This window comes from Uranotaenia lowii, chromosome 2 (genome assembly GCF_029784155.1).
Source record: "Uranotaenia lowii strain MFRU-FL chromosome 2, ASM2978415v1, whole genome shotgun sequence".
Classification (NCBI taxonomy): Eukaryota; Metazoa; Arthropoda; class Insecta; order Diptera; family Culicidae; genus Uranotaenia; species Uranotaenia lowii.
This window is the reverse complement of record NC_073692.1, coordinates 372,680,710-372,695,727: the sequence shown is the minus strand read 5'-3', so window position 1 is coordinate 372,695,727 and position 15,018 is coordinate 372,680,710. Positions and strand designations below refer to the sequence as shown.

The 15,018-nt window shown below is 35.3% G+C and overlaps 1 protein-coding gene across 4 annotated transcripts in view; it reads left to right on the top strand.

The window, feature by feature from the left end:
• The window catches only part of LOC129744090 (E3 ubiquitin-protein ligase SH3RF1-like), a 61,084-nt gene that overhangs the window by 34,966 nt on the left and 11,100 nt on the right, over positions 1-15,018 (top strand). For all 4 annotated transcript variants that reach the window (XM_055736454.1, XM_055736453.1, XM_055736455.1 and 1 more), the window contains exons 3-7: positions 11,526-11,634; positions 11,860-12,346; positions 12,631-12,978; positions 13,033-13,350; positions 13,418-13,698. In XM_055736454.1, coding sequence (XP_055592429.1) covers positions 11,526-11,634; positions 11,860-12,346; positions 12,631-12,978; positions 13,033-13,350; positions 13,418-13,698 — 1,543 coding nt within the window. The remainder of the gene's footprint in view (positions 1-11,525; positions 11,635-11,859; positions 12,347-12,630; positions 12,979-13,032; positions 13,351-13,417; positions 13,699-15,018) is intronic.

Genomic DNA, 15,018 nt, shown 5'->3' with positions numbered 1-15,018 from the left:
CCCACGATCGCTGGCGTGGCTCAGTAGAACGAATTCCACATCGCTAATAGTCGCTACTCCGTGATTGACCGAGGCCATCAATTTTGCTCAGAGGTCAAAAGAATGGTACTTGGGATTAGTAGCTCTCTCTTTGAAACGTCAATAACGGCGCCGGCCACGTCCTTTTTCGTCGTTTTGAATTTTATTTGGTTGGATTTTAACTTCTTCAAGTCATTCATCCCTAAAAACGACAGAAAACGAGTTCTTAATGGGAAAGCCAAAATGTCTTATCTTTTCTTGGACCCACCGCGTTTAAACAAATATATAATTATATTTCTACATCTATAGCCCTAGAATCAGGCCCGTGTGAAGGGCCCGTCCATGGGAGGGGGGGTTTCCGAAATTAAAATTTAGCTTAAAATAATAACAATACCAAAAATAAACAGTAAAAAAGGGGTTTTCGGTAAGTCATTGATATTCTTATTCAAAATAATGTTTTGATTATCCTGAACTAGAAATTTCTCCCAAAAGAATTTCTAAGCAATTTTAAAATAAACGTTTCCAAAACACGGAGCTTAAAACAAATCTGAGTTCTAAAATAAATGTCCAATCAGGTACAAAACTAATTATGATTAGTTGATACGAAAATGATAATAATTGTTAATTTTTATTCATCCTAAATTGTTGATTGAAAATTCCGCTTTAATTTGAATTTGCACAAAAAATATTTAATCGCGATTTGAAATGATAATTATCGATAACTGAGAAATAAATCCATTTTGAACTTTGGAGAATTAATTCAATAGTTGATTGTTTAAAAAGGTTAAAAAGTTCATTTTTAAAGTTTAAAATAATAATTTCATGTTCAATTATACTAACATGGAATTGTTGGGAAATGGGTAATTTTGTGGATGGTAAAAAAATGTTAAAACATTAAAAATAATAAGTTCCAAGTTTTGTTGACAATATTCAAAGCACAAAGCAAATACAAAGTTAGTTAACATTGCGCCATAAAATTTAGTTTAAATTTGCTACCTCGAATCATTTTTCAAACCTTTAAAGATTAATTAAAAAATCATGATCGATTCATAAAACATTATCTTATATTAAAAAAATTAATGGAAAGTTTTAAATTTTCAATCACAGGGTTTAAATTTTTAAATTACAAGCTCTGAGTATTTTGTCTCTTTCAATTTTAGTATTGAGTCCTAGAAAAAAAAACAGAAGGTTGAAGTTATGTTTCTCTTATTCAAAATTTAAATTTATGGGCTTATGTGTCAAGAACACAAAAATTCAGAATTGAAAAACAAAGACAAATGTGTAAAAAATATTAGTACAATTTATATTGTTTGACTATAAAATTCTGCAAACTAATTAGAAAATTGAAAAAAAAACCGTACTTTTAAATTCTGTAAATTTATTTTAAAATTCAAACAAAATATAAAAATTAAAAATATAAGTTTTTTACAATATTTCAGAAGGTTTTTTAATAAACACTTTTGACTATACCCGTTTACAGAATTTTATTGATAACTCACTGCAACAGCATTTTGGTACTTATTTTTTTAAATGATTGATTTGGTAGATTTTTTCGTCCTGAACTTGAATCTTTCGTCCAATTTTGTCGCACACATTTAGTTTTGGTGATAAGGAAATTTAAAATGTATCAGCTTAAAGTAGGCTTGCCAGATACTTTCAGAAAAAAGCGGGACATTTCATGAAAAAAAGCGGGACATAACCGAAAAAAGCGGGACATTTTAGAAACTCTTCCAAAAGCTTAATTGTATAGCTAAATTTAAACGTATACCATTAGGCAAAGTTGTTCATAGATAGTACACTATAGTCAGTTTTTCCTACATGACTTTTATTTACAAGGTTTTCGTCATATGCACCTTTTTTTCCACAGTTCTTACGAATTAACACAGTTTTTAGGGAAAATATTTCAAGTCGTATATGTTAAAGGCGGATTTCAAACCGCGTAAAAAACTTTTGTTCAATTTGTATTAAATTCGTTTGTTTGGTAATTTGTTTAAAAATTTGAAAATACAAGAAAGCTTCCAATTTTATATAATTTGGACAATTGAGTCAAAAAGATGGTGTTAAATATAAGATAATTTAATTAAGATTCCTGCGAATAAACTATAATAATCTAAAATTATTTGGAAGCAACCTCAACAATATTTTCTTCATACATCGATTGAACGTGCTCCAAGAAAGCATAACTGGATCAGATTATTACTGTAATACTAAGGACTTAAGATTCATTCAGTATTTTCTTATATAAACTATGAAAAAGGCTGCTTATTTGTAAAAAGACGTATTTGAGATTTTCTATGTTGAACCAATAATTCAAATTGAAACTCAAATTTGATTTCTTTCAGTTTAAATCAGGCTGGAACAAATATCAATTTCTTCTTTTGTCACCCCCCCCCCCCCTCGAAATCTCCAAAATCCCGAAGGGGGGGAAAAATAAAGTTTGATGTATTTTAAGTAAATTTCAAATGAAAATTCAAATATCCGAAAGATTACAAGACCAAGAACCAAATTTTGGAAGATGGAAGTTAATTCGCATTGAATTTATTGAATTTTTCGATAAAAAAAACTTGATTTATAGGTTTTATGCAATAATATAGTATGCAATTTGGTTGCATACAAACTTTCATGAAATTTATTCCAATTTATTTATTTTCGCATTATTTATTATTCCCCCCCCCTCGCGATGTTCCAACTCCGAGTGACAAAAGAAGGATTTGAAATTTGTTCCGGCCTCAGTGAACTTTGTACAAATTTTCCGAGAAAAAAAGCGGGACATTTTGAGGAAAAAGCGGGACAGCGGGACATTCAACAAAAAAGCGGGACATGTTCCGCTTTTGCGGGACGGATGGCAACCCTAGCTTAAAGCGAAATCAAACATTGATGACTGATTAACTAACAAACCTTCATTTAAGAAAACATCTGATTCTGATTCTGTTATGATAAACTTCATCCAATAAGGGAATAATACTATGATGAAAATGGGGCATGATCTAAAAAGGTAAAATTCAACAGTTTAAAAAAAAATGGAAAGATATAATTTTTGACAGTACTACAAAAAGTGTAAAAAAACTTAATTTCATTTAACATATTTGTTGAAACCCGCTAAAAGATTGCATGTATGCCATAAAAATATCTAAAATTCAGTTTGGTTTAAAACTACTTGAAAATTTGATAAATGAGGAAAAAAAAAAACATAAAACTTCTATAACTTTTTTCGCAGAACTCAAAATTACTTGAAGTCTTGAGAAAAGTTGATAATTTATTCAAAACTATTATTTTTAAATGATATGTTTTTGATTTAGGTCTTTGTAAAAAAAAATATGCAGAAATTTCTCAAATGCTTTTTACTCATTTTCAAGTCATTTTAATAACAAAAACTGATAGAAATATTACTTATTTAGATTCAGGGTACCCAAATAAGTCGAAATTACCTTTATTCATTGCACCTCAGAAAAATGTAAATTTTGTGGCCTTCTGAAAAATATCAAAACCTATTGTGGTGAGCATTATTTAGAAGAACAAGAAACACGAAATAAAATTGAGTCTTAAATTGGTGTCTTGAAGAATATTTCATATCAGCATAACATTTGTAATGACATAAACGATTTTTTTAAGTAAAAAAAATGGTTCGTTTCAAACTCTGTTTTTATTTAGTCACATTCTGAAGACGGGGTTTTTGTACGCTAAGTTTTGAGTTCCAATACAAAAGATTGATTGAATTGAAAATTGAAATTTAGAATCAAAGTTGGTTTAATTCGTGAACGTCGAATAGTTTCGTAGAACAAAATGTCTCAAGCCAAGGGGTAAGACTAAATTATTAACACTTATTTTCAAATACATTTTAAGATCAAATAATTTTCCGTTGTACCTGCTGCTTTGGTGAAAATTTTTCTTCAGAGGAATCTTCATGGGGGGGGGGGGGGGGGGTTAAACCCCTAAACCCCCTCCCCCCCGTTCGCACGGCCTTGCCTTGAATCATAAGGTTAAGATTTAAATTCTATGAATCATGTCCTACAATTGTCTCTCATAAAATTTGAAAGTGGAACTATTCAGTACAAATTGTTTCTTGTATCAAGAACATCAATCTAAATAGTTTAGAGGATGAATAACTTCTCTCCAAGAAAAAAAACCTAATTCGTCTTTGGCAACCTATATAGTATCCTATCTTTATTGACAAATATAATGTTAGGCATTACCGGCAACGAATTTTCAAGGATTGAAGAGAAATATTAATCGATTTTGATTCCAATACAAACTACTTCTTCAAACTTAAAGCCACAATCTTTAATCTCAACAGTTCACAATCAAAAGCCTCAGGCTGATGTCATGCTGAGGCGACAAGCAGCGCAACACGTTCACGCGACATACATGCTCTCATTTAATCTCTATGGAAAAAGCGCAGACCTGTCATGCTGAGCGCATTGGAAATGTGACAAAGCTGTTGCCAGGGTGTTTTGAATCGCGACAAGTAGAAAATCCAATAGGAATCTTGTTTTTTCTCGGTTTGAAGCAGTGATTTCGGGGTTTAAGCACAATAGTTCGAAGATCCGTCCGAATTTGTGATAATAAACTAAATAATATCTCAATCGACGAAAAAATTTTCATAAATTTTAAGTTCCCGCAAAAAAAAAACAAAGAATTTTGTCGGTTGAAATTTCGGCATTTTCGTAATCTGATCATGATCTGGTGAGTTTTTATTGGCTCTCGAAAGACAGGAGACGATTGTTTGGAATTGATGGATCTTCGACTCACCATTTAGAGCAGAATGCATCGATCAAGAAGAAATGTTAATGAGATGAAATAGTAAAACTAAAAAAAAATCGCCCTATCAAATTGTTATTCAAAATATTATTCGTAGTCTTAGAATATATTTCTGAAAACCTAACTCCTGTTCAGCATAAGATTTTTCTGTATGGTTTATATCGAAGCCATTAAAAAAAATTACTTCTCAATGGATTCGTAGCTCAGGCAGAAGAGGGTTAAAAACAAGGAAATAAACTTCAGATAATTTAAACCTCCCGGTGGTTTAAAAGCCCAAGCTCTTCAAATAACTTTGAAAGTCAGGACAAATATAATTTAGGAGTAAGGGTAGATTTCTAATCCATGTGGGATTTTCTATCTTTATACTTTACACCGAATCAAAAATATTGAAAGCTGTGCTTGATATCTTTGATTTTAAAATACCTATTTTTTCTTTCTAAATACGAAACTGGTTATTGGACATTTCTGTGCCGTTTTTTACAACATTCTGATTCATTAGTTGTGGAGCGAGAATTCCTAAGGCTAATTAGAACGAGATACTTATGGAATTTTCATTAAAGACAGCTCAGCACTCGATTTGCGAGGACCACACCAACCCATAAACTTGGTTGGTGGTTTGGTGTGGCCCTAACAGCGACAATCAATCACCCGGGTTCTACTGTCATCATTCACTGCACGTTCCTTCAACTGACTGAGCAGAACCCCGACTCTCTCTCTCTCTCCCTGGGGAGGTCAGCTCAGCTATTGCGTGCAGCCCCATGCGTGAATGAAATTGCGGGAAAACAACCACAATTAGGCTGATGTCATGCTGAAGCAACTAGCAACGCGACCTACAACGCAACGTTCACACGACTAACCAGCTCTCATTTGATCTCCATGGAAATCGCGCAGACCTGTCATACTGGTTGCTTTGAGTAGCGCGACCAATCTGATGCCAATGTGTTTAGTAGCGCGACTAGTAGGAAATCCAATAGGAACATTGTTTTTTCTCGATTTGAAGCAGTGATTCCGGGTTTTAAGCACAATAGTACGAAGATCTGTTCGAACTTGTGATAATAAACTAAAAACTATCTTAATCGGCGAGAAAATTTTCATGAATTCTTAGTTCGGGTAAAAAACAAGGAATTTTGTCGGTTCAAATTTCGGCATTCTTGCAATCCGGGTCGTGATTTGATGAGTTTTTGATGGCTCCGGAAAGAAAGGAGACGATTCAAAGCATTATCAGATGTAGAGAAGTGATGATTTGTAGGGAATTTCAAAGTGACAGGTCGCGCCAGCATGACATACCAATGCAATGCAACGCAATCTTATTGGAACGTTGCGTTGCGTTGCGTTGCTAGTTGTTTCAGCATGACATCAGCCTTAGTCCTCTGCAAAGAAACCCACTATGCCATGACACGTCGAGCCGCGCGTCAAACGCATTTTCTAAACAAACGTGGATCGGGCACGAATCTACATTATACTTTACTTTAACTTACATACTTGAGGAGTGTTTCGTATTGGCGGGGGCGGGAAAATCTCCCCTCCCAGCTATTTTAGAACAAGTCCAGCGTGGTCTGTTGAAAAGATTAATAAGTACGTATAGCCTCAATGTAATAACCATCCAGTGGACGACTTTACATATCAACATTGAACAGGCAGCATTGAGCGAAGAAGATGTAATCCGCTCTTGGCGGCGCGATGTTACTTATGGACAACTGCTTGTCAGTCTGTCTGGCTGTCTACAGAAATGTTTGTTGAGACTCTTTGATACATTAGATGCGGAGCATAAGACAAGTTTTTTTTTCATTTTTTCACACTCTCCCACGTAGAAGCCGAGACAGTTCACATAATCATGTCCGTTGTCTGGGACGACGACGGCGTAGATGATGATGAGAGGACGCGACATGAATTACTGAAACTTAAACGGCTTACGGCCAACATATTTCTAACGGCAACCACACAAACTAAACTGAATCAAACGAGTAACGTTTGACAGCAAGTGTTTGCTCATTCAATCGGCTTAACCTAGATCTATGAAAAATCTTTGCTGGATTCGGTTAACTATATCATCGCGCAACATCTTTGATGAAGAATGTTTCAAAAAGTAAAAAAAAACGTATCTTTAAGCATATATGTAGGGTATAATTTCCAAAAAGAAGTCGTATATAGATAGATTTTAAAAACAAAAACTTCGGGAAGAGAGCTTTAACTCCAAAGGGTCTCCAAAAAAAAGACGCAAAAATTCGAAATTTTTAAATCAAAATTGCGAAATTTCATCCACGAACTCAAATGATAGAATCAACATACAAGCATATAAAACGCAATACGAATTTGAAAACCGTTAGGATTTTTAAGGATTTAATACAACTAGAACTTGAAACTTACATGCTTTGAAAATTTTTCTGAATAACTTCCCATTTCCCAGTAGTACATAGAAGGTATTTTCCCAAATTATCATTCATATTTCAGAATTGTTTATTGAATGGAAAATTGCAATTTTGTTTTGTCAGTTGAGGGCAGATGCTTCAGAACTTTTAGCTCAAACATGTTGACTTAAACATTCTCTTATTTCTAAGCTAAGATCGGAATCCAGAAACTAAACATCAAAACTTCATGTCAAGAATCCAGAAGGAAAATCGATAATCCATTAACCAATTTTAAAATCAGCAAAATAATGTTTGCTGTCAAACATTGTTTAGAAAAAATTGTTTATATACTGTTTTAATTTATATTTTATTATTTTTTTTCTTATTTTTTTCTAATAATCTTTCTTTCAATTTTTTTCAATTTTCAATTTTTGATAGTTATAGAAAAAAATAAGTTTTTATTATTTTTGACTTCTAAATAACTTTGAAATAATTTTTTTTATGTCTTTTATTTTCCTTTTTTTGCTTCAACTGATCTAGTTTTATCTGATTTGTTTCATCCACTCGGTTCGAAATGATGTTATTAATTATTTTATTATTGTCTACTTATTATTTTATTTATTCATTTCATTTGTGCTATTTTTCATTTTCTCATTTTTTTTTTCTTTTTTATATTTTTTTCATATTTTTCTTTCATATTGTACCTACTTTTATTCTTTTTTATATTTTTTATTTTTATATTTTTTCTGTATTTTATATTTTGTTTTGTTTGTTGTTGAATTATAGAGTTTTTAACATCAACATTTTCATGATTTAATTTGATTTTTTGTTATTTTATTTAATTTTTTTTCGATTCGATTTTTTCAAAATTTATTCTTTTTATTTTTTTTCAGTTTTGTGTTTTATTTTCATTGTGTTTTTTCTATTTTTATAATGTTTTTTTTGTTTTTTTCATTATTTTTTTTTTTATTAAAACGACTTTTTTTAAACGACATTACCTCAAAGTTTTCGCTATAAAAGGATCAATATAGTTTAGACAAACACCATAAATTTTACGTTCTTTAATGTTGATAGAATACAAATACAATAACAAAAATTTAAAAAATACAGAGTACTCAAAAATGACAAACACGATGAAAATTTCATAAAATTTAAAAACATGAAAATGACAAAAAATAACTAAAAGTGATGGCGAAAGACAAAAATAGCAAATATGACAAAAAAAAACAATCAAATATTATAAACAAAACAATAAAACTGCTGAATGCATTAAAAACACGATAAAAACTAACAAGAGATTTTTTTGTTTCGATTATAGTAGTTTAACCCATCATTATGGCATTCGCGACTTTATTAACGTTGCAGTAGGCGGATCGTTATTGAAAAACTTATCCGGTAAAACTGTGTTCGATGTTTACTCTTGGGCTCGAACTCGCGGACATCGGCTCAGGAGACAACAAACTTGCCAACTGAGCTATATCACAAGCCCCTATCAAGAGAATAAAAATGGTCAAACATTGACTAAAAATTACGTTAATGATACTAATAATAGTTGTTTTGTAGTGATAAGTGAAGAAAAAGTTGAGAACCGTTCGATTTTGGCCACACAAAATGTTTGGGGGTGTTGCCAAAATCGAATGATCTGTAATTATTTTTATTAATTTTTAATTTTTTTTTTTTATTATTATTTTTTTGTTTATTTTAATTCTTTCATTCTGTTTCTTATTTAATTTTTTTTTGGTTTTTTTTTCATTTTTTTTTTTTAAATTTTTTTTTTTTAATTTATTGATATTTTGTTGGTATGTTTTTTCTCTTTTGTTCTTTGTTCTTTTATAATTTTTGAATTCTAAAACTTATCCATTTGTTGTTAAAATGTCTTCCGTTTACTTTAGCTCATTATTTTTTTACTTCACTTAAGTAATTTTTTCCGTTTTCGTATGATTTAATATCTTTTCGTAGTTATTATTGTTCTCCAAAATTAACATTTTTTGAAGTTCAATTTTATACAGACGGAAAAAATACTCAGTAAGGATTCCGTGCGACCAGTCAAATTGGTGATCCTTCCGTTTGACACCCGCCCTCAGAACAGCCCTCTTTTTTCGCCCGCCGCAGAACGCCCGTTTGCTTTGAACTGCTTCTCGTTGCTAACAGTTTTTTGGGTCTTCTTAAGGATCTGCTTAAGGCTGGAACAAATATCAATTTCTTCTTTTGTCACCGCCCCCCCCCCCCCCCCCTTCGAAATTTCCAAAAACCCGAAGGGGAAAATAAATAAAGTTTGAAGTATTTAATGTAAATTTCGAAAAAAAAAAATTCAAGAATCCAAAAGGTTACAAGACGAAAAAAACATATTTTGGATGATGGAAGTTATTTCACCTTTTGTATTCTTGATTTCATTGAATTTTTCGATAAAAAATTACTTGTTTTTTTGGTTTTGTGCAATAATACTTTGTTGCATACAAGCGTTCGTGAAATTTATTCCAATTTATTTGTTTTTCACATTATTTTTTATTGTCTCCCCCCTTGCGATGTTCCAACTCCGACTGACAAAAGAAGGATTCGAAATTTGTTCCGGCCTAGCTATCACCCAATATTTTTCGATTGGGCGAAGTTCTGGTGTGTTAGAAGGGTTCTTATCCTTAGATACAACCTGAATTTTGATATCGGCATATCACTCCATGGCCTTTTTCCATTATGCCAAATCCGACCAAAACAGCACAGACAAGTCATGTTTCTTCAGGAAAGGCAGCAAACGCTTTTAACGAACTCTTTCACGTAAATTTCCTGGTTGACGCAACGAAAATGTCGCCTTTCAAGCCACAGGCAGCTTTCCAAACGAGATATTTCTTGGCAAAGTTTGATAGTTTAACATGCTTGAAAAAAAAAACGAATTTTCGCATTGCAAGTTTTTCCGCATGTGGGGCAAACCACGCTTGGCCTACTAATGTGCAACCAGGGTGGCCACAGAACCGGGAAAAAACCGGGAATTGAAAAAATCGAACGGGAAAACCAGGAAAAAACCGGGAATTCAGACCTAAAACCGGGAAAATTGGGAAAATTTACAAAAGGAAACCAAAATTAGTTTTGGTTTCAAGTTCAGCGATCCAACCCAAAAATCGAAAATATTATTTGAAATTCTATGTCAGATTGTCAGAATTCAATAGTTCAAAAAATGTGTGGTAAGAAAATCATCCATTTTGAAATTTAAAAACTACTCTGATCCATCTTCAGCTTGAAAAAAACCCCTTTTCACCGGAACCCAGAGCTCAAAACTGTCTCTCAGAATAATATGATTAATTACAAAAGTCACTGAAAATTTGTTCAAGTATCGCATGTCATTACAATCATAGTATAGAACTATCAATCATATAAACCCAAGTGAAATAAAGTTAAATTTTGAATTCATAACTCTTTATTGCAAATTGGAAATGTAAAGAGAGACTTATATTATATTTTCCAGTTCAAGAGTTAAACGATCTCCTTTTTCACTTTTTTCGATACAAATTAGACTGGAACAAATATCAATTTGTTTTTTTGTCAACCCCTCCCTCCCTCTTAAAAATCGCAAAAATCACGAAGGAGGGAATAAGTAAACTTTGAAGTATTTAATGTATTTCGAAATAAAAATCAAATTCCCGGAAGATTACAAGACCTAAATACAAATTGTGGAAAATGGAAGTTATCTCACCTTGTGTGTTCTTTATTTAATCATTTTTTTTTCGATGAAAAATACTTGATTTATAGGTTTTGTGCAATGATATAGCATGCAATTTTGTTGCATACAAGCTTTCGTGCAATTTATTTCAATTTATTTGTTTTTCGCATTATTTTTTATTATTCCCCCCTCGCGATGTTCCAACTCAGAGTGACTAAAGAAGGATTTAAATTTGTTCCGGCCTTAGTGGTCTTAATTTATCTAGAAAACTTCAAATTGCACTTTATAAAACCTAAATATGTTACGATTTCTATGAAAATTAACAAAAATTTCAAATGAACTGATTTTTAAACTCGATCTGTGGCAAAAAAAAATAAAAAAAATTCCAGTAATTTAAAATTATATAATCTTAAGATGGCCCTACTTCAAACCATGAGATGAACCAGCCTGTGGCTGAAAACCTCTTAAATAAAGACAAAAAAAAAGAAAAAAAGATGTCCCTACTAAAAAAAACATCACTTTTCATCGATAAGGCCGATAAATTAAAATAACAAACATACACTACGGTGATTAGTCTTTTCATCTTATTTATCTTCTTTTAAACTTTTTCTGGAAAACGGTGCTCATGTTTGTACCTATAGCTATAGCATTTTGTTCTAGCAAATATGCAAAAAAAATTAATACATGGTAAAAAATATTTTTACATCCAAAAATAAAATAAAAATCTTTTCTTTCTATTTGCTTTGCAGGAAATTGTGGCCAGCCACCAGGAGCTACGATGCCCCGAGTGTCGGGTGCTGGTAGACGTCAAAATCGACGAACTACCGCCGAACGTGCTGCTGATGCGGATTTTGGAAGGTGAGTCTGAGTAGATTCTATTATCATAATTTCTCCAATTTATTAGATACAATTTACCTCATAACTTAGTAAATATTAAATTAAAAATATATAACTTGTGGCCAGCTTATCGAACCGTGACCGTAACTCGTCTTTATCCCCCTGAATCCGTTTGTTATCTTTCCATGCGTGTTCGTCATCTACAAAAAACCCCCGATGCTCGCTGTCCGGTGGTGGCGCATCCAGGCATGAAAACAGCTGAGCTGAATAACCAAAACACAAACATCAACAAAGCCGCTCGGACGGGAGTCGGAGGAGTAGGTGGGGGTGGTGTTACAGGAGGAATCGGAGGAGCTGCAAACATCTTCAATCTCCAGCACCTCCACCATCATCAGAACCATCCAAGCATAGCTTTCCAAGGTTCTTCTCAGCTGCAACAGCAACATCAATTACTACTCCTGCAACAGCAACAACACCAACAACAACAACAACAACAGCAGCAGCAGCCGCCGCAATTGCAACATGCCAAAAACCACCCCCACTACCAACAGCAGCAGCAGCAACATGGTGGAAGTGGAGGCGTCGGTGGAATCCAGAATCCACAACAACAGCAACCGCAAGGTCAACATGCAACCGTGGGGCGGATTATTGCAACCGGTGGCAACAATGCACTGGATCTGTCGAAAATCCCACACGCGAAAGCATTCTACGACTTCGCCTCCAGTGAAACCAGGTAGGTTCATAAATTAACCTAGACGCGTAGAATGTAAACTAGGTTGGGCTAGCTAGACTGGATCGACGCAAAAAAAATACTTACTTGCTGGGTACGCTGCCTAGTTGTTGGCTGACATGTTCCTTATTTTAACCATTCTGCATCTTACATCCTGTAAATGACACGAATGTCATTTATACTCGGAGTGAATGCTAATAGTCCATTCAAAATCTGGTACTTGATAATTGAAAAATCTTAATGGAAAATTAATTATACTGATTCATATTTTCATTTTTTTTACTCAGTGACATCAGCTTTAAAAAGGGTGACATCGTGATCCTCAAGAAAAAGATCGACCACAACTGGTGCATCGGTGAGGTGAACGGCAAGGAAGGTGCCGTCCCGTTGAACCACCTGCAGGTCGTAATTCCGCTGCCATACCCCCAGTGCAAAGCTCTGTTCGATTTCAGCATGGGCCCGAACGACGAGGAAGGTTGTCTGACGTTCAAGAAGGGCGCCCTGATCCACGTGCTGCGACGGGTCGATCAGAACTGGGCCGAGGGTCGTATCGGGGATAAAATCGGAATCTTTCCGATTTCCTTCGTCGAGATGAATTTCCTCGGAAAGCAGTTGATGGATTCTGCTTTGAAACAGTAGGTTTATTTTGATAGTTTTTCGGAAAATATTCTAAAGTATTTCTCTTATAGATTGCTAGCTAACAATTCGAACAACCGAACTGTTCCGCCGACGCCCTTTGATTTGAACGGCAGCGATACGACGACAAGCTCTAGTGTAACGACTAGTCCCAATACGTCTAACAGTACAACCAGTTCGACATCTAGTACGGCTCCCAGTAGTCCAACGTCCCAGTTTCTTACCGCTGCAGCGGCAGCCACAACAGCCACTCCAGCTTCCGGACCTGGAAGCAAGGATCCGAAAGAGAAACGACACTCATTGACCAGTTTTCTAGCGAGCTCTAGCGGTCCGAGTGCTGCCGTAGGCGGTTCGCTTCTTCAACCCAACAGGTATAAGAAATAAAATTCTTTATTTTAAAGATTTCTCAAATTAAATCGTAAATCATCTTTCTCTTAGACACAGCCATGAGATACTCAGCACGCCCGATTCCGAGTTGCAATCACAGTCCCAACCAGCAGTCAATGCTAGCAGTAGTAACTCAAGTGCAGCTGCAGCTTCACCTGCTGCAGCTAACGAATCCCAACCACCACCTCCTTCTGCCGCCGGAAACTTCCATGGTAAATCCGGAAAATCAGCTAGTCAGCTGTACCATCAGCATCCTCACCTGCCCGCCACCTACATCGCCCTGTATCCCTACAAACCGCAGAAGCCGGACGAACTGGAGCTCAAAAAAGGATGTAAGTTCATTTTTTTTATTGTAGCGACCCACGACACTCCCCCACACCAAAAGGCTCGATTGAGCCCCCTGGCAATGGACGCTACTGTTCTCAGCACGTCTGGCAGCAATTGAGCAATTGAACAAAGAAATATTAAACTAAAAACGTGAGCAAAATTTTACTCATGCTGAGATTATGCTTTGAAAATTTTAGCCTCTAATTCGTCGTATTAAATGGAATATTGTGGACATCCAGCCAGAGTAGCTAACTGGCAATAAAAGTAATAGTTCTTCAAATCCCATGTCAAAATACATCGTCAAATGGTGCGGATCACGTTACCTTAAACGCATGAACAAATGCAGCGTGTACTCAATCCATCTCCAATTCCCGAATCTCGAGTTCTAGTCCTTTTATAGTACCGGCGATATAGCTCTACGTTCGAGATTGTACTGCTAGGCCTCAAACTTACTTACCTAATGTTCCCGCGCCGATCCTCCGGTACATAGGGCCATGGTAAAAGACCTCCACTGTTGACGATCCGGAGCCAGCGTCTTTACTTGGTCCCAGTCAAGATTCTCGTCGACAGTTCGGGTTTCGGCGGTTAGGCTTCGCCGCCACGAGTTTCTGGGTCTGCCTGTTCTTCGATGTCCTCCTGGATTCCAATCTTGCGCCTCTCTGCAAATCTCGTTCTCATCTCTTCGCAACGTGTGCCCAATCCATCTCCACTTACGTCCCCGAATCACTATTTCTAGCGCTTTTTGATGACACCGGCGGTGTAGTTCTTCATTTGAGATCCAGTTGCCAGGCCACCAAGCGCGGATGATATTCCGCAGGCAGCGGTTTACAAATACTTGCAGTTTTCGCATCGTTACCACATATATGTACCACGTTTCGCATCCGTACAACAATACGGATTTGACGTGTTAAAGATTCAAATTTTCGTTCGTAGAGATATCTGACGTGAGCGTCAGATGTTCCAGAGACTCGCAAATGGAAATCGGGCCTTTCTGATCCGGGTTTCGATGTCTTTCTTAGTACCACCATCAAGCGTTATCCGGCTATCAAAATACTGGAAGCACTCCACTTTCTCGACCTGTTGCCCAGCTACCATGAAATTGGAAGGATTTCCTGTGTTGATCTCCATCGACTTGGTCTTTCCGATATTGACTTTGAGACCTGCTGCCTTGGAACTTTCGGTGAGGTCGTCGAGTTTGCTCTGCTTATCCGGTTGTGTTTAGGCGAGCAAAACAATATCGTCAGCCAGGTCAAGGTCGTTCAGTTGCTCCGCTGTTGAAGGATTCCACGGCAGTCCTCGGTTCGTTGCACAGTCGATCGATCCAG